This window comes from Heptranchias perlo, chromosome 20 (assembly GCF_035084215.1).
Source record: "Heptranchias perlo isolate sHepPer1 chromosome 20, sHepPer1.hap1, whole genome shotgun sequence".
Classification (NCBI taxonomy): Eukaryota; Metazoa; Chordata; class Chondrichthyes; order Hexanchiformes; family Hexanchidae; genus Heptranchias; species Heptranchias perlo.
Window position 1 is genome coordinate 7719654 of NC_090344.1, and position 18538 is coordinate 7738191.

The 18538-nt window shown below is 43.3% G+C and overlaps 1 protein-coding gene and 3 non-coding genes across 4 annotated transcripts in view; 2 read left to right on the forward strand and 2 right to left on the reverse strand.

Moving 5' to 3' along the window:
- Window positions 1-17239, forward strand: part of LOC137335599 (zona pellucida sperm-binding protein 4-like) — a 40097-nt gene extending 22858 nt beyond the window's left edge. The window contains exons 9-10 of the mRNA XM_068000908.1: window positions 16130-16279; window positions 17148-17239. Coding sequence (XP_067857009.1) covers window positions 16130-16279; window positions 17148-17239 — 242 coding nt within the window. The remainder of the gene's footprint in view (window positions 1-16129; window positions 16280-17147) is intronic.
- On the forward strand, window positions 3916-4004 carry trnap-ugg (transfer RNA proline (anticodon UGG)). The gene is given in 2 exon segments: window positions 3916-3951; window positions 3969-4004. It is a non-coding gene; the product is annotated as a tRNA-Pro (tRNA).
- Window positions 8964-9045, reverse strand: trnan-guu (transfer RNA asparagine (anticodon GUU)). Its single transcript has one exon. It is a non-coding gene; the product is annotated as a tRNA-Asn (tRNA).
- Window positions 17240-17626: 387 nt separating the features above from the next.
- trnav-cac (transfer RNA valine (anticodon CAC)) lies at window positions 17627-17699 on the reverse strand. The gene has a single exon. It is a non-coding gene; the product is annotated as a tRNA-Val (tRNA).
- Window positions 17700-18538: the final 839 nt, after the last annotated feature.

An 18538-nucleotide genomic window follows, 5' to 3' on the forward strand; every position in this document is an offset into this window, starting at 1 on the left:
ATGAGGACAACTCTCAAGATTTTTACGAGTATATTAAGAGAAAGAAGGGAGGCTGAGAGTAATGTGGGCTGCTTAAAGACAGATGGAGGTGATATTGTAATTGAAAATCAGGAAATGGCAGAGTTGCTAAATTTTTACTTTGCATCGGTCGTCACAGAAATGGATGAGGCTAACATACCAGAGACACGAGGAAAACTGTTAATAAATCAAGGGGATTCAGTACAAGTAAAATGATGGCAATGGAGAAAATGAGGAGGCGGAAGATAGACAAATCTCCAGGAGCTGATGGTTTCCACCCCAGGGGATGAAATGGAACAGGTGAGGAAATTGTACATGCTTTAGTCATGATCGATCAAAACTCTCTTGATTTAGGAATTGTTATTTAACGAAGCGCATCTTGATTGGAGGCTTGTGTTTGAGAAAGATCTCGAAGTGATAATTGAGAGACCGAAAATGAAGCTGTTTGGCAGGAGCGCTGATGCTGTCGGTTGTTCGCTGCTCTCGTGTTGCCCAATTGTTAAGCGTGCGTTACTTATTTATAGCAGTATGGGCTCCAGAAATGACCAGGTAGTGAGTTCGAGCGTCTTCTAAAACAATCAAACCTTTTACTCCGAACATTTTGATCGGAGTTCAAGGTACAAATGGTATCTTCCATAACGCATCTTGTTAACAACCAGTCGTTTTTACAATACGCCCTTGTGGGACAAACGTATGGAGGTCAACAATCGACTTCTTAGTTTTCCCATGTGGGCTCTTGAGTTCCTCTGGCCTACCGTCTTTAAATAGCAAGTGCCAGTTTACTTGTTCATAGGGGGAGAGGGGGCTTTTTGCGGCATCTCATATGGCAAAGGGGCCGGTACGATATCTTTAAATCTAAAGAACCAAACAAACAATTATTTTCTTTAAGCCGATTTTCATCGGTTGGAAGTTTCGTGTGGGGAAAATTTGGACGAGAAATATGCTGCCTGGTGTCACTGTGTCACGGGTGAAATTATTCAGCTGACAGATGTTAATACGCTGAAAGGTCGAGAGGCCTTTTCCAGCTCCCGTGTGGGACAAGTTTAGCTTTTGAGCCGGTGGGTAAAGTGTTATTTTAATTGGTGCTAACGAATGACAAGACATTTGGCACAAACAAGAAGAATTGTAAACTCTCGAGTTCACTGTTCATGTTTCTTACATCTTGTTCAACAGAAACAAGGATTCTCCTCAACACGTTGCTGAGAATTTTATCAAACGGACCTCACCCTCGTTCGACGGCTGCAGGGATAATTTAGAGATCTCCCATGAATATGTACGATGGGAGCTTATGTAGTATCGAGCCTGAGTAGCTCAGTCGGTAGACTATCAGACTTTTAAAGTGGGCAGTGAGCTGAAGGTCCAGCGTTTAACTCCCTGTCCAGGCTCCAAATTTCGGAACAGCTGGCAAGCTGTGTCTTTTCAGGGGGACCTGCGATGTGTTGTCAAAGTTTCGATAGTATCTTGTTTCCCCGGGATGGGCAGTAATGCGCTGTCTGAGGCGGTTCCCGATCAGGAATTCAACTTTACTGTATTAGTTCACTTTATTAATTTCGCAAAACTCATTCAACTCTGTAAAAAAGACGAATACTTGTTCAAATCGCCATTGATCAACCAGTAACTTTCTGTTTCCGGCTGAAAGAAATGTTAACTTTTTTATGCGTTAATTCACCAGGCAGAATTTAGGGAGTTCAGAGGGGAAGGAAAAAGGAAATGAGAGGCACAGAGAAATATGACTATTGACTGACGGCCAACATAAAATGGAATCCAAAAGACTTCGACAGGCATGCAAACAGTAAACGGGTAGTCAGAGGAGGGGTGAGGCCGATTCGGCACGATAAAGGAGATCTACTCATGGAGGCAGAGGGGATGGCCTTGGTACCAAATGAGTACTTTGCATCAGTCTTTACCAAGAAGACAGAGTATCAGCAAAGGAAGTTATCGTTGAGATACTGGATGGTCTAAAAATTGATAAAGAAGAGGCACTTGAACGGCTGGCTGTACTTAAAGTAGATAAACCACCACGTCCGGATGGGATGCATGCTCGTTTGCTGAGGGAAGTTAGGGTGGAAATTGCGGAGGTACTGACCAAATCTACCAACATCCTTAGATATGTGTGTGGTGCCAGAGGACTGGAGAATTGCAAAGGTTACACCCTTGTTCAAAAAAGGGTGTACGATTAAACCCAGCAACTATCGGTCAGTCAGTTTAACCTCAGTGGTGGGGAAACGTTTAGAAACGATATCCCGGGACAGAATTAACAGTCACTTGGACGAGGGTGGATTGATTAGGGAAAGGCAGCACGGATTTGTTAAAGGTAAATCGTGCTTAACTGACCTGTTAGAGTTTTTTGATGAGGTAACAGAGAGGATAGATGAGGGAAATTTAGTTGATGTGGTGTGTAAGGACTTTCAAAAGGTGTTTGATAAAGTGCCGCATGGTAGGCTTATCATCAAGATTGCGGCCCATGGAATAAAGGGGGCAGTAACAACATGAATGCAGAATTGACGAACAGCAGGAAACAGATTACTGGTGAACTGTTGTTTTTCGAACTGGCGAGAGGTGTACAGTGGCGTTCCCCAGGGATCAGTGCTGGAACCACTGCTTTTCTTGATATATATTAATGACTTGGACTCGAGTGCACAGAGCACAATTTCAAAATTTGCAGATGAAACAAACCTTGGTAGGGTAGTAAACAATGATAAGGATAGTGATGAACTTCAAAGGATATAGACAGGCTGGTGGCATGGGCGGAGACGGGGCAGATGAAATTTAACGCAAAAAAAATGCGAAGTGATACATTTCGGTCGGAAAAACGAGGAGAGGCAAAATAAACTCCAGGGCACAAATGTAAAAGCGGTAGAGGAACAAAGAGGGGTTTATGTGTACAAATCGTTGAATGTGGCAGGGCAGGTTGAGAAAGCGGTTAAAAAGCATACGGCATCTTGGGCTTTAGTAATAGATGTATAGAGTACAAAAGTACAAAAGTATAGAAGTCAGGATGAAACTTTACAACACACTGGTTCGAACACAACTGAAATTTTGTGTGGGGTTCGGGACACCGCACTTCAGGAAAGATGTGAAGGCCTTCGAGGGGGTGCAGAAAAAAAATACTATCATAATTCCAGGGATAAGGGACTTTACTCACGTGGATAGACCGGAGAATCTGAGGTTGTTCTCCTTGGAACAGAAACGGTTTTGTAGAGATTTGATCGAGGTATTCAAAATCATGAAGGATCGAGACATGGAAAATGGAGAGAAACTGTTCCCATTGGCGGAAGGGTCAAGAACCAGAGGACATCGATTTAAAGTGATTGGCAAAATAACCAAAGGTGACATGAGGAAAAACTTTTTTACACAGCGAGAGGTTCGGATCTCGAATGCACTGCCCGAGGGTATAATGGAGGCAGATTCAATCATGACCTTCAAAGGGGAGCTGGATAAGTACTTGAAAGGAAAAAAAATGCAGGGCTTCGGGGAAAGGCGGGGGAGTGGTTCTAGCTGGATTGCTCTTGCAGAGATCTCGCACGGACTCGATGGCGCGAATGGCCTCTTTCCGTGCTATCAGCTTTCTATGATTCAATTCTATGTGTTGGTTGCAATGCAAAGGGAACAGAGCGTGCCATAAATCGACACGACTCTGAGTATCCTCACAAGCAATGTATTTTAAGAGCAACTAATTCTGAAACGTCTTACTTGATAACTCAAGTCGTGCACTCGAAAGCAATTTGGTAAAGGGAGACTAATATTGGTGAATGGAAATAGTTGGTGCACAACTTGATATTGCTGTCCACCCGAATCGAAAACGAGATTGGATGGATCTCAGAGGTCTGAAAGGATGGTCGATCGGCTCTGAGAGGCAACCAACTTTTACACTGGCTGCACAACGAAAGTAACAGCGGCTCGTTGGTCTAGGGGTATGATTCTCGCTTTGGGAGTTTCATTGAGTGATTTGCGAGAGGTCCCGGGTTCATATCCCGGACGAGCCCTCATGTGCTTCTCCTTTTAGTGAAAAGTCACCAATTGTCTTCTCACATCTTTTCAGTTTTGCTGTTGGTGGAACTGAATTATATCCAGAGGATGTTTGAGCTCCAGTGGGCTGAATGCCGAAGTTTCGTCGACCCAATACACATGAAGCAAATAAAATGTCTCAAGAAGATGAGGAGATTGAAACTGAATTTGGATTTTTCCCAATTCAGGCGGACATTAGATGACGGGATAGAAAGCCACATATCCAAGTTTGCTGATGACACCAAGATGGGCAGCATTGTAAGCAGTGCAGATGAAAGCATAAAATTACAGACAGGCATTAATATAATAAATGAATGTGCAAAATTGTGGCAAATCGATATGAATTTCGTCAAGTGTGAGGTCATCCACTTTGGACCTAAAAGGATAAATCAGCGTACTTTCTAAATGGTGAAAAGCTCGAAACAGTGGAGGTCCAAAAAGAATTAGGTGTCCATGAAGATACATCATTAAAATGTCATGGACAGGTGCAAAAAATAATCAAAAAGGTTAGTGGAATGTTGGTCTTCATATCCAGAGGACTAGAATACAAGGGGATAGGCATTATGATACAGTTATACAAAGCTCTGGTTTGACCACACCTGGAGGATTGCCTTCGGTTCTGGGCAACGCACCTTAGGAAGGATATATTGGCTATGAAGGGAGTGCAGCGTCGATTTACTAGAATGTTGCCTGGAATCCACAGTTTAAATTACGCGGAGAGATTACATAAACTCGCGTTTGCCTCGAATTCAGTAGATTAAGTGCTGATTTGATCGAACATTTCAAAATATTAAGGGGAACTGATGGGGTGAATGGAAAAAAAAAGATTTCCGCCCGTTAGCGTGTCTCGGACTCGGGGAAGCAGCCTAAATATTAGGGTCAGGACTTTCAGGAGTGAAGTTGGGAAACACCTCTGCAAGCAAAGGGAGGGAGAAGTTTGGAATTCACTTCCACAAACGGCAGTTGATGCGAGCTCAATTGTTAATTTTAAACCTGAAATTGATAGATTTTTGTTCACCAAAGGCATAAAGGGACATGGAGCTAAGGCGATAATATGCAGTTAGGTTACATATCAACCAGGATCGAACTGAATTGCGCAGAAGGCTCGAGGGGCGAAATAGTATACTTTTGCTCTTCAGCTCCTCATTGTTACAGAATGATCCTGCATTGTATCGGGAATTGAACCAAGGTCTCCAGCGTAACAAGTAAGAATTCGACCCCAAGCACCATCAATGCGCGCGTTTGTAACAGCAGCATGTGTCCATTTGGAATCCGATCTGAATGAACATGCCGTTTACAGATGCGGTGGCCGAGTGTTTAAAGCGTTGGACTCAAAATTCAATTGAGGTTTTCCTGCCCAGATTTGAATTCTGCTCGCAGAGCTACTGTTTAAAGATCACTTCAGTGCTGAAATAGATTAATTGGAGTTAATTGACCGCATTTATCTCTCTCCCAGAATGAGAGATTCTCCAGCGAGGCCGGTGCTTTTAACTTGTGTCCAATCTTCTCTTGCAAGATTTCAAGACCCAAGTAGGAATGTCTCCCAATCTGTAACATAAATTCTGCTAGTTTGCAAAACCTGACATTTATACTCTTTATTTTCTTTGCCTGCATCTCTCTATCTCTCCATGTCACCGTCTCTTGTCTCTCTGTGTTGTCCACAATGGACTTCTCAGGCTTCCTTGATCGGCGATGGCTGATCTAACCTGCAACAATAGCAGAGAAGGGTAAAGAAAAAAAAAGACTGAGGAAGTAGGAAAAGGAAAGGTGCAACCCAGCTGATAAATTCGGAGCTAATGTTTCCACATTCGTGGCTCTTCGTTCTCATGGTGAATGAAAGCAGCAATTTGAGTAAAGTGTACTTATGGTGGAGTGTAAACTATGACGATGCCGAGACAGACGACAATGTCGTTTCAGAGTAATTCATTCTGTAAAGTGTTACTTGATATTACAAGTCGTACATTCAAAACAAATGTGATAAAGAGAGACTAATATTTTTGATCTGAAATAATTAGTTTAGAACCTGATATTGCTCTACATCGTATATCGTACAAGAAAGCGAGTTTGGATGGCCATGGTGTTCTGAAAAGATGGCGGATCGGCTGCGTGGCAGCGAAATTTTACAGTGGCTGCACGGCTCTGTTACCAGTTGGACTTTGGATCTGATTCTCGCTCAGGGAGTTTCACTGGTTCAAATCCCGGTATGAGCCCCCTTGCGTCCCCATTTTTCGTCAAAAACCACCAATTGGCTTCTCACATCTTTGAAGCAAGTGCAGAAGGCAGGTTTGACTTATCTCCAGCCGAGCATGTTTGAACACCAGAGGACAGAATGCAGAGGGAATGTCCACGAAAGACAAGTAGACGAAATGAAGATAATCTTTCAAGAAGTTGTACAGATTGAAGCGGGCACATGAATTTATCCCAATTCAGGCGATCTCATGGGTACAGATACAAAAGGTAAAGGAAGCTGCATTGGCCTGGAACCAAACCCCTGGTTTCCCGTCTGCACTGAACCACCAATCCACACACGGCTGCAGGCTGCACGTGAAGCGTTGGATACAAGTCTGGAACATGCAGTCTGGCAGAGTTCCTGTGATGAGCCTGCGCAGTCTACAACCGCGTGCGACCTGTGGGTGACCAAACGAGTGGGTCAAGCATGGTCTTGAAATTCACTGAGATTCGAAATCACTTCACACCGCCACTGTAAAATGGTTAAATAAATAAGAGCTGTCGTTCCCAGGCAGTGTTTACTTTTTTCAGAAATAAAGTTATAATCCAGCCCTATTTTCACCTCTAATATTTCACGACATTCGACGAATTTCCTTGAAGCTGCAGCTTAAATTCTGCTCAATCACAGAATTGGAGATTTATACTATTTTTCTTTGCATGTATCTCTCTATCTCTGTCTGCGTTTCTTCACTTTCGGTGTTGCTCCCTAATGGACTTATCAGGCTTCCTTCAACGGCCAGGTCTGGAAATCCGGGATGGGAAAAGGCTGTCGGATCTTCATCCAATTGTTGGATTTCGACGGGATGAGTTTTGCTATTTTCCGTCTCCGTTTCCGGAAAATATAAACCCAGATGGGATTTCCCATGCTCGGGTCCCATCACCTTGGGGTATTGGTAATCAACCCGATCTATCACTCGGTCTTAATATCTGTATTCTCATTGTTTAACAATAAAATTACAGTTATTTTCAGGACACATTTTAGAAATTAACACATAACAGACTTATTCGAAAACTAGAAGCACGTGGGATTAAAGGGCCAGTGTTAACGTGGGCAAGTAATTGCCTGAGGGATAGGAGGCAGAGATTAGTGGTGAACGGATGTTTTTCTGACTGGGGAGAAATATGCAATGAAATCCCCCAGGGGTCGGTTTTAGGACTATTGCTTTTCATGTTATATATAAATGACTTGGATGTGGGAATAGGGGGTACAATTTCGAAGTTTGCGAATGATATGAAAGTTGGCAACGTAGTAAGTAATGAGCAAGATAATAGCAGACTTCAGGAGGACATGGACAGACTTGTGAAATGGGCGGTCACGTGACAGATTTAACGCCGATCAGTGTGAAGTGATGCACTTTTGGATGAAGAACATGGAGAGGCAGTATAATCTAAATTGAACAATTTATGGGGGGTTCCAAGTGCAGAGGGACCTGGGAGTTCATATACATAAAACAGGTTAAGTTGATAAGGCGGTTAAGAAAGCGTATGGGATATTTGGCTTTGTAAATAGGGGCATTGAATACAAAAAAAAGGAAATCATACTAATCCTTACAAATCATTGTTTAGGCCTCAGCTGAAGTGTATTGTACAGATCTGGGCACCACACTTTTGGATGAAAAGACAGTGAAGAGGATTCAGAGCAGGTTGGCCTGGATGATACCAGTGATGAGGGACTTCAGTTATATGGAGAGATTGGAGAAGCTGGGATTGTTCTCCTTACAGTAGAGATGTTTAACGGGAGACCTAACAGAGATATTCAAAATAGTGAGGGGTTTTGAAAGAGCAAGTAGGGAGAAACTGTTTCCTCTGGCAAGTGGGTCGGTAACCAGAGATCACAGATTTAAAATGATTGGGAAAAGAACTTGAGCGGTATTGAGGAGAATTTTTTTCACACAGAGGGTTGTTAAGATCAGGAACGCACTTCCTGAAATGGTGGTGGAAGCAGATTCCATAGGATCATTCAAAAGGCAATTGGACATAATTGAAGAGGACTAATTTGCAAGGTTATGGGAAAATCTGGGGTGTGGGTCTAATTTGGAAAGGTCTTCGAAAAAGCCGACACTGGCACGACGGCCGAATGGCCTCCTTTTGTGCTGTAAGATTCTATGATTCTATGATTACCTTCTGAATCATTGCAATTGAAGCTATTCATTGTTGAGCAACCAAGAAAATTATAACGTGCTATTCGGCTTCTCCATTCGCTTATGAATATCGCAGATTATAATGTCCAGGCGGGGGTGGGTCTGAATGGGGGATAGAGTGTGGAGATTGGAATGGAAGCCCAGCAGAATGAACTTGGTCTCATCAGTATTAGTTATTTTTCCTACCAGTTGCCCGAAGCAGGCGGTGAAAATTCTTCTCGAGAGAGGATCGTCATTTCAGTTCAGAAAGAAAAAGGGATCAAGAAAATCGGTTAAAACGCACACAGAATGATCCGGGACTTACAGCACATCCCTTTTAAACAGACACAGACACGAAATGATCCGGACCTGATCATAATTATGGTACATACGTTGACCATAAGATTTACTCTTTTTACAATGACATCAATGTGCAATCTGATACTTCGCGACCTGACAATCTCAACATCTTCCTGGAAGGAACTGTTGCTGATTTCAGCAAACAATGCAAAACCCACCGTCTGCCGTTTCGAGAAGGATGGGACTTCCACTGAACCTTCTGGGTGGACTGAATGAGTGAAACAATAACGACGAGGATGGGATTCGAACCCACGCGTGCAGAGCACAATGGATTAACAGTCCATCGCCTTAACCTCTCGGCCACCTCGTCACATGCAAAAATATGCGAAAGCCCCTTTATTCAAAATGAAAATACTGAAATAAAAACTGTAAATGTGTCTCTCCTCAGCAGGTCTTTATTCATCGAGACAGAGTTAACGTTTCAGGTCGATGACCATCACACGAGTATTCCAACTCACTCAAATGGCGCCTTGTAGATGGTTGAACGGCTTTAGGGAATTAGAAGGTGAGTCACTTGGCGCAGAATATCCAGCCTCTGACCTGCTCTTGCAGCCACAGTATTTATGCGGCTGGTCCAGTTAAGTTTCCGGTTAATGGTAACGACAGTTATGTTGATGGTGGTGGATTCGGCGATGTTAATACCGAATCCCCACAGAAGAGATTTACTGTAAAGATTCCAGGGATGAGGGGCATAAGTTTCATGAATAGGTTGGAGAAGCTGGAGTTGTTCTGCTTGGAACAGAGACGGTTCCGAGGAGATTTGATGGAGGTATTCAAAATCATGAAGGATCCAGACAGAGTAGATAGAGAGAAACTGTTCCTATTGTCGGAAGGTTCAAGGACCAGAGAACATCGATTTAAGGTGTGTTGCAAAAGAACCAAAGGTGGCATGAGGAAAAACTGTTCCACACAGCCAGTGTTTAGGATCTGGAATGTACCGCCCGAGAGGGTGATGGAGGCAGATTCAATCATGGTCTTCAATAAGGAACTGGATAAGTATTTGAAACGAAAGAAAATACAGGGCTACAGGGATAGGGTGGGGGAGTGGGTCTATCTGGATTGAACTTGCAGACAGCCGGCACGGACTCGATGTGCCGAATGGCCTCTTTTCGTGCTGTGACCTTTCTTTGATTCTATTCTATTTGTGGGAGGCGATGCGAAGTGAACGGAGCGTGACGTAAATCGACCTGCTCATGTACATTCCCTGATAATAAATGCTACTGTGATGCAAAGAAGAAATTCATAATTATGGTACATATCTTTTATATTATACTGACTATAAGAGGTACTCGGTTCACCAGGGCGCCATTGTGCACATTGATTGATACTTCACCGAGATCACCCCTTACAGTCCCAACACCTCCGTCTAAGAAACAGTTGGGTGGCAATCCAGACTTTGCTGAATTGTGCAAACAGTGTAAACCAGCAATGCGGAAAAGCACTTCTTATTAAAGAAGGGTTTTTGGTGAGGCGGCCAAAATGAAAAACTCTACAAATTACGGCAGCAGTAAGATTCAAGCTCACATAATTCAGAGATGGAAGCCAGCATCTGAGACAGCGAAGTTACTCACGCACATGGCAAATCCTTCAGTTCTGATGATTCAGGTCATGGAGCTGAAACGTTTCCTCTGGTTCTTTCTCCACAGGTGCAGCCTGACCTGCTCAGCGTTTTCAGCATTTTCTGTTTTCATTTTTGTGCTTTCACAATGGCTGTTTTCCTGAAATCACCCAATTTGACCCAAGGACGCAGCTCGCACTTTACTTTCCTCACGCGCTTTAAAGTCTGCCGTTTCCGAACAAAATCCCCTCCGCGCCGGACATTCAAAGGACCTTTCGCTCACGGCCAATCTCCTGTAATCGACACCTTTTCACCATTGCCGCTCTTTTCATTTCTCCACATTCCTTTTCAATCGGACATTTTCACAGACCTATTAAGATCAAGTGGAACATTTCCGACCTTCCTGCACCGCCCAGATTGCCAAAAGTGCACCTTTCTGCCGTCATTCGCAGCTGTGGAGCGCCGCCCGTCTCTCCCGCACATCAGCTGCTCGGGGAAAAGCGCCAACGACCATGAAAACAAAACTCAGTTCTTCAGTTAACATCCCGCGTATCACAAGATACCCCATGGAAATTTCACGGAAAAGTATGCCGCTGTCCTTCCGAATGCCAGCCCTGCTTTCTTTGAGCTTGTCTCTGGAGCAGATGGAAATGTATCGACTGGTTTCAAGGCACAAATGGACATTGATGCGAACGGGACATGTGCCCCCGAGAAACAGCGGTCGATGCAGTGCAAACTTAAAGGTGTAAGACTGTGAAAGTGAGTGTTAGAGTAGGCAAGGCCGCAGAAAAGTGTCAATGAAATAGACCATGATTGTGGAAGGAAAAAAATCTGGAAGAAGCGGCGGGTCTGAATTATGGATCTTTCAGCAGAGAAGCATGAGAGAACGAAGACAGGACACAGACAAAGGTGCTGGAGGCAGAAAGAAAATGAATGAAATAATAGAAATGAAAAGAGAGTGAAAGAAAGGATAGGATATAAGGCGATGAAAGAAAGAAAGAGAGAAAGAAATAAGGGAGCGAGAAAATCAAGCGTGCAATACTCAGCCCGCAAACGGGCGCTGCTCCCAATCGGCTACACTTCGCCCCACAGACCCTCATCCCATTCACACCATCCTACAATATACTGTCAATGCTGTGCAGTGAAACAGAGAATTTAAAGGTATAAAGACACTCACATCGTCCTACAATACACTGTCAATACCTGTGTAGAGAGCCAGAGGGTTTAAAGGTACAGAGACACTCACACACCGTCCTACGATACACTTTAAATACACGTGCAGTGAGACAGCGAGTTTAAAGGTACAGAGATACTCACCTTTTTTTTCAAAAGTAGCACATCCCAGAAATAAGAGAGAGCGTGGGTCAGTCTCCCTCTCCTGGTGTAGCTGAGGCTTGTCAGCCAACAGTCCCCTCCTCCCAGTATTGGCTGTGGAGGAAGTACAGTGTAGATTTAATGGAGTACCTTCAGTCTGACCGAGGTTAGGCTGACTGGCCACAAATTACTCGATCTACCCCTTTCTCCCTTTTAAACAACGGTCCATCTTTAGCAGTCCTCCAATCCTCCGGCATCACAACTGTAACCAGGGAGGATTGGAAAATGATGGTCAGAGCCTCCGCTATTTCCATCCTTGCTGATATTAACAGCCTGGGATATATTTCATCTGGGCCCGGGGATTCAGGTGGAGTGATTTGGGGACTTTCATTTTCCAGTTTGCAAAAGTTTGCACCGCTGGTCAAGATCACAAGTCTCGGTCCAAATTAGGACTACTTCCGGGTTTAAACTTCAAATCGTGAATTATCAGCCGACCCCAACGAGACGAGAAACAAGAACGTGTCCTTAACTGAACGTGTTACAGACACATTCAATGAGAGGTCTATCTGAATAATGAAGGGGCGTTTTTGAGCACTCATCTTGATATCTGTTTCCGCCTGAAACCTGAAAAGATACAAACACTACAGTGTGATTTTGTCGCTCAATTCCACAAGTTGGGTGAAAATAATAAGTTGGAAAAGGCACTGTTGGGAGTTAAACCCAGGATCCCTTGTTTACTATTCAGATGCTTTAACCAACTAAGGCACAGCGCCAATGGATTGCAACCCGCCCACACCTCCTCTCACTAACATCTATCAGCGACACGTTATTGTCTGTTCGGGGTTCAGACCGTTTTATTTTGTCTGTTTCGCTTGTCCGTCCACCTGTGCATCCCGATCCTTCCTGCATTTCTCGCTGTGTTTATCTTTGTGCATCCATCAGTGCGTTGATACACGGATAATTATGTGTGCTTGTGTTTGTTACATTAAATAAATTAGGGGATCGGACAATTCTCTCTCTGACAGTAAAGAACTATTGAGCCGAACTTTAGAGCAAAGTATTATTTATTGCGGTGCTGAAACGAAAAACCGGAAGAGGAACAATCAGGGAAAAGAGAAAAACCTGTGAGGGAAAATGAGGACAACAATCAAGGTTTTTACCAGTACATTAAGAGAAAGAAGGGTGACTAAGAGTAATGTGAGCCCCTTAAAGACAGATTGAGGTGATATTGTAATTGAATATCAGGAAATGGCAGAATTGCGAAATATTTACTTCACAGAACAAAATGAAGCTAACACACCAGAGACACGAGGACAACTGTAAATAAATCATGGGGATTCAGTATAAGTAAAATAATGGCAATGGAGAAAATAATTAGATTAAAGATAGACAAATCTCCAGGACCTGATCGTTACCACTCGAGGGGACTAAGAGGAATAGGCGAGGAAATTGTACATGTTTTAGTCATGATCGTTCAAACTCTCTTGATTCAGGAATTGTTCCTTTGATTGAAACATTGTCAATGTCACTCCATTATTTAGGATGGGTTGCAGAGAGGAAGTTGGAAATTTTAGACCCATTAGTGTGACGTCTGTTGTGGGGAAGTTACCGGTATCCATTATTAGGGAAAGAATGCCTGAGCACTTGGATAAATATGAAGTAATCAGAGTGAGCCAGCATGGATTTATAAAGGGTAAGTCAAGTCCAACAAAGCTAGTTGAACTTTTTGAAGATATATCTAACATGGTAGATAATGGAGTGTCTATGGATGTTATATAATATTGAATTCTAGACGGATTCGATAAGGTACCACAGAAGAGACTGCTAACATAAATGGGAGTCCGTCGAATTTAAAACAACCTATTGAAACGGGTAGGGAGTTGGTTCGAAGGTGGGAGACAGAGACCCGGTGTATAAATGGCGTAGACGACGGAATAGACTGCCGTATATCCACGTTTGTCGCTGACACCAAGTTAGGTGTCACAATGAGCAGTGCAAATGGAAGCATAAAGTTGCAAAGGGAAATTGAAAGATTAAATGAGTTGGCAAAATTGTGGCAGATGGAGTTACATAGAATTACAAAGAATGTACATCAAAAAACAGGCAATTCGGCCAAACTAGATTATGCCGGTGTTTATGCTGAAGACACGCCTCCGCCAACCCCTCTTCATCTAACCCTATGAGCAAACCCTTATATTCCTTTCTCCTCCATGTGTTTATCCAGCTTCGCCGTAAACGAATCCATACTATTGCCTAAACTACTCCTTGTGGGAGCGAATTGCACATTCTAACCACTCTCTGGGTGAATGTGTTCCTCTTGAATGCCATATTGAATTAAATAGTGAATACCTTATATTCATTGCCTCAATGATTTGGAGTCCCCACCTCCACAAATGCAAACACCTTATCTACGTCTAACGTATCAAACCCTTGCATAATCTTAAAGTCCTATATCAGGTCACCCCCGAGTCTTCTCTTTTCTACACAGAAGAGCCCCAGTCTGTTCAAACTTTCAAAATGGGCAAGTGTGAGCTCATCTACTTTGGACTGAAGTAAGATAGATCAGAGTATTTTCTAAATGGTGAGAAGGGAGGAGCTGTGGAGGAGCAGAGAGATTGAGAGGTCCAAGTACAGAAATCGCTCAAAGCCAGTGGAATGTTAGAAAAATTAATTTAAATGTCTCATGGCATGTTTGCCTTTATTTCAGCGAAACCGGTATTCAAAGGGGGGAAGTATGTTACAGATAGAAATCCCTGCTGAGACCCCATTTAAAGTATTGCATTCAGTTCTGGACACCACACATCAGGAATGAAATATTGGCCTTGGAGTGGGTGCAGCGCAGATTCACCAGAATGATACCGGGGCTAAAATGGTTAAATTATGAGGACAGGTTATGCGGAGGTCGGTCCTCATTTTTCTCTTATGAATCCGGCCCCATCCGTTTACTGTTGACGGGAGCGCGTCTGATACGAAGTCAGTCACAATCGGATGCAAATCACATCACGGTCACAGCGGGTCTGGGACTGGCGACTGGTTTTACATTGAGTCTTTTTTAAGGAATAAGCTGTGCATTGTTTGTATAATAATAATAAGTTTGATACAATTCAGGTTTTTTTCCGTTATTTCCCATTTCCACCCTCACCAGTTTTATATAGTAACAGGTAACAATGTTTAAGGGATGTGATGTACAGTGTTGGTGGAATCAATGTAATTTAACTTGATACATTGAAGAATCTCTTGTCTATCCCAGGCTCTTACCTTATGTTTAGACCCTCCCCTAGTTTAAAATCGGTCACTCACTGATATAAATAAATCAGCAACAACCCCGAAACCTCAGCGGGTATATTTGTTCCGATAATTAGTGACGGTCGCAATTTCCATTGAAATTCCAATCAGCAAATCCCAGAGGCTGTTTCGGGTTTGACAAACTGTGAAACAGATTGTTTTAAAATCCGAAAAGAGGGAAAACCTGGTGGTTGATATAAAGTTTAATACATTTTCTCTTTCTGTGTCAGATTTACAATTTCTCTTTGTGTGTTGCTGACAGGAGCGGCTATAATGGAGCCCAGTGACTGGGTAACGAGCTGCACTGAATCATTGGTCTGTGTTACAGACCGGCTCGTTGGACATGCTCATTTCGACTCATCTCATTGTCAGGAAACGGGAAATTACTGAAATTGAGGCTGGTGGATAACAGCTCGAAATACCAATCCTCTCTACCACTGGGGACTGAATCTTCCGACAAACAGGGATTTTCAATCGTGCAAGTTTCATTCACCTATTCTGCTCTTCGTTTCCCTGATCTGTTTGGTGCGCCTTTCCCTTCAATTCATGACTGACAGGAAGAACTCGATTTTACAGTCGATTTTCGGGTAATGACGTATAGTGATATTTCAAATAATTGAAATCGACCTTTATCAATCCCAATATCGTCACCTACACGTTTGACAAATGCAAAGCGGCTTCAATCACGGTTTTGCTGACCCAATTCGTTCAAAGATACTGTCGGTAATTGGAGGGTCTTTCAAGTCATGACACGAACGTAACGGTTCGCATTGACGTTTCCCCCAAGACACTTCAGATTCATGTGGAATGATTTCGCTTTGGCGGTTAAAACCATTCCCTCTTCACAAATCTGCGTTTGACCCCGTATCTTTTAATATTTTTGATAAGCGATACCAATTCGGTTTGCCCCGTACTGTACATTACTTTTTAAATATTACAGATAAGCAGGGCACTTGAGATGCCACAGCTGTGACTTTGAACTTTTCTCCGTCTCCTCTCGATCTCACCGGCAACTGTCACGAACCACAATCTTCTGTCACTCTTCTCCATCAGAAAGTTCCGAGCCTCGGTTTTCAAATGAAATATCGCCCATCTCTTCAATCAACGACATCCCAGGGAGAGTTTCCCAATTTCGTCTCACACATTCCCCAAGTCCTCCTTAAAGTACCATCAAAAATTGTCCCTAAGTTAATAATAATACAATAAAAAGTTCTTATCTTCTCGGGTTTTGTTTCAGATTCCATGGCTTTTAAAGGCCACTGCGGATATTTATCGAAGTGCATCTTGATTGGAGGCTTCTTGGAGAAATCGGAGAAAGATCTCGAAGCTCTTGTAGCGCAAGCGGTCAGCGTGCGGCACTTTTATCAGCTTCAGAAATGCCCAGGTTGTGAGTTTCAGCCTCACCGAGAACAGTCGAACATTTTACTCCGAACATTTTGACCGGAGATCAAGGTACAACTGGTATGTTCCGTCACGCATCTGCTTCTTAGTGTTCCCATGTAGGCACTTGGGTTCCTCTGGCCTACCGTCTTACAACAGTAGGTGCGAGTTTACTTGTTTACAGGGGGAGAGGGGGCGATTAGCGTCAGCTGATATGGCAAAGGCGCCGGTGCGAAATCTTTAAATCTGAAGAACCAAACACACAATTCTTCTTTTCGTTAAGCGGATATTCATCGGGTGGAAGTTTCGTGTGGGGAAAATTTGGAAGGGAAATCTGCTGCCTGGTGTCACTGTGTAACGGATGAAATTATTCAGCTTACAGATGTTAATACATGAAAGGTCGAGAGGCCTTTTCCAACTCCCGTGTGGGGCAAGTTTAGCTTTTGAGCCACTGGATAAAGGGTTATTTTAATTGGTGCTAACGAATGAGAAGACATTTGGCACAAACAAGAAGAATTGTAAACTCAAGAGTTCACTGTCCATGTTTCTTACCTCTTGTTCAACAGAAACAAGGATTCTCCTCAACACGTTACTGATAATTTTATAAAAGGGATCTTCAACTCAGTTCGACGTTCACGAAGGTTAATTCAGAGTCCTACCATAAATTTGTACAATGGATCTTTTTCGTATATTGAGCCTGGGTCGCTCAGTCGGTAGACTCTGAGATTTCTATAAGCGGCTGGTGATTTGAGTGTGCAGAAATCAAATCCTTGTTCAGGCAATAAACTTTGAAACAGCTGGCAAGTATCTATGTTTGCGGGACAAATGATGCCTGCGATGTGTTGTCAAAGCTTCGGTGGTATATTGTTTCCCAGGGATCGGCAGTATTGCGCTGTCTGAGGCGGTATTTGCGGCCTTCCGCCAGCAACCTGTGATTGGAGGGAGCGGGGCCGGACAGGCGGCCTGAATGTCGTTGCTGTCGTGGCCGCACTCAATCCGGGAGCTGGGGAACATCGAACTTCGAAAAACGGATGTGTTTGTTGCCGCGGTTGCCATGCTGTTTAGAACTATAGTTATTAACCGAGGCAGCTCTTCAGGGTCCTTTAAAAATCTCTCACAAATCAACAAAAACCAGTCGCAATGAGTAGCTTTGAGAGGAGATTTCTGCACAGGCAGGGCAGGAAACTGAAGTGAGGGAGGTATATTTTCGGTATCTGTGTAATGTTTGAGTGTGTGCAGAACTGGACAGAGAAAGGAAAATATACCGGTTCTGTATTTTATTCATATTTCACTTCAGAGTGAAATCTTGCGTGTTTTCATATTTATTGATTTTTAGTGGATGACGTTTTGAAAATGTTTCCGCACGGTTTCGAACCGGGGACCTTTCGCGTGTGAGGCGAACGTGATAGTCACTACACTACGGAAACTCTGCTGTGCAAACGGTTATAGGAAATGCTCGGAAGATAGTTGCCGTCTTCAAATGTTCTCAGTGCTGGGAGACGGGGCCGGGTCCCATTCAGGGGATTAAGTTTTACAAAATAGTTTGTTGTATGAATTTCGCAAAGCTCATTAAACTCAGTAAAAAGACGAATAGTTGTTCAAATCGCCATTAATCAACCAATAACTTTCTGTTTCAGACTGACGGAAATCCAGCATGTTTTTCATTCATTCATTCACCAGGCTGAATATGGAAAGTTCAGAGGGGAAGTGAAAAAGGAAATGACGGGCAAAGAGAGAGTGTGAGAATAAACTGGCGGCCAACATAAACTGGCATGTAAACATTAAACGGGCAGTAGGAGCCGTACTCTGATAAGGGACCATAAAGGAGAGCTATTCATGGAGGCAGAGAGGATGGCAGAGATATTATATGAATACATTGTATACGTCTTTACCAAGGAAGAAGATGCTGCCAGAGTCTCGGTAAAGGTAAATACAGTTGAGATCCTGAATGGGCTAAACATTGATAAAGAAGAGGTACTCGGAAGGCTAGCTGTACTTAAAGTAGTTAAGTCACCCGGTCCGGATGGGATGCATCGTAGGCTGCTGAGGGAAGGAAGGGTGGAAATAGCAGGAGATACTGAACATAATCTTACAAACATCCACAGATACGGGGGTGGTGCTAGAGGACTGGAGAATTGCAAACGTTACATCCTTGTTCAAAAAAGGTTGTAAGGATAAAGCCAGCATCTATATGCCAGTCAGTTTAACCTCAATGGTGGGGGAACTTTTAGAAACGATAATCCGGGACAGAATTAACAGACGCTTG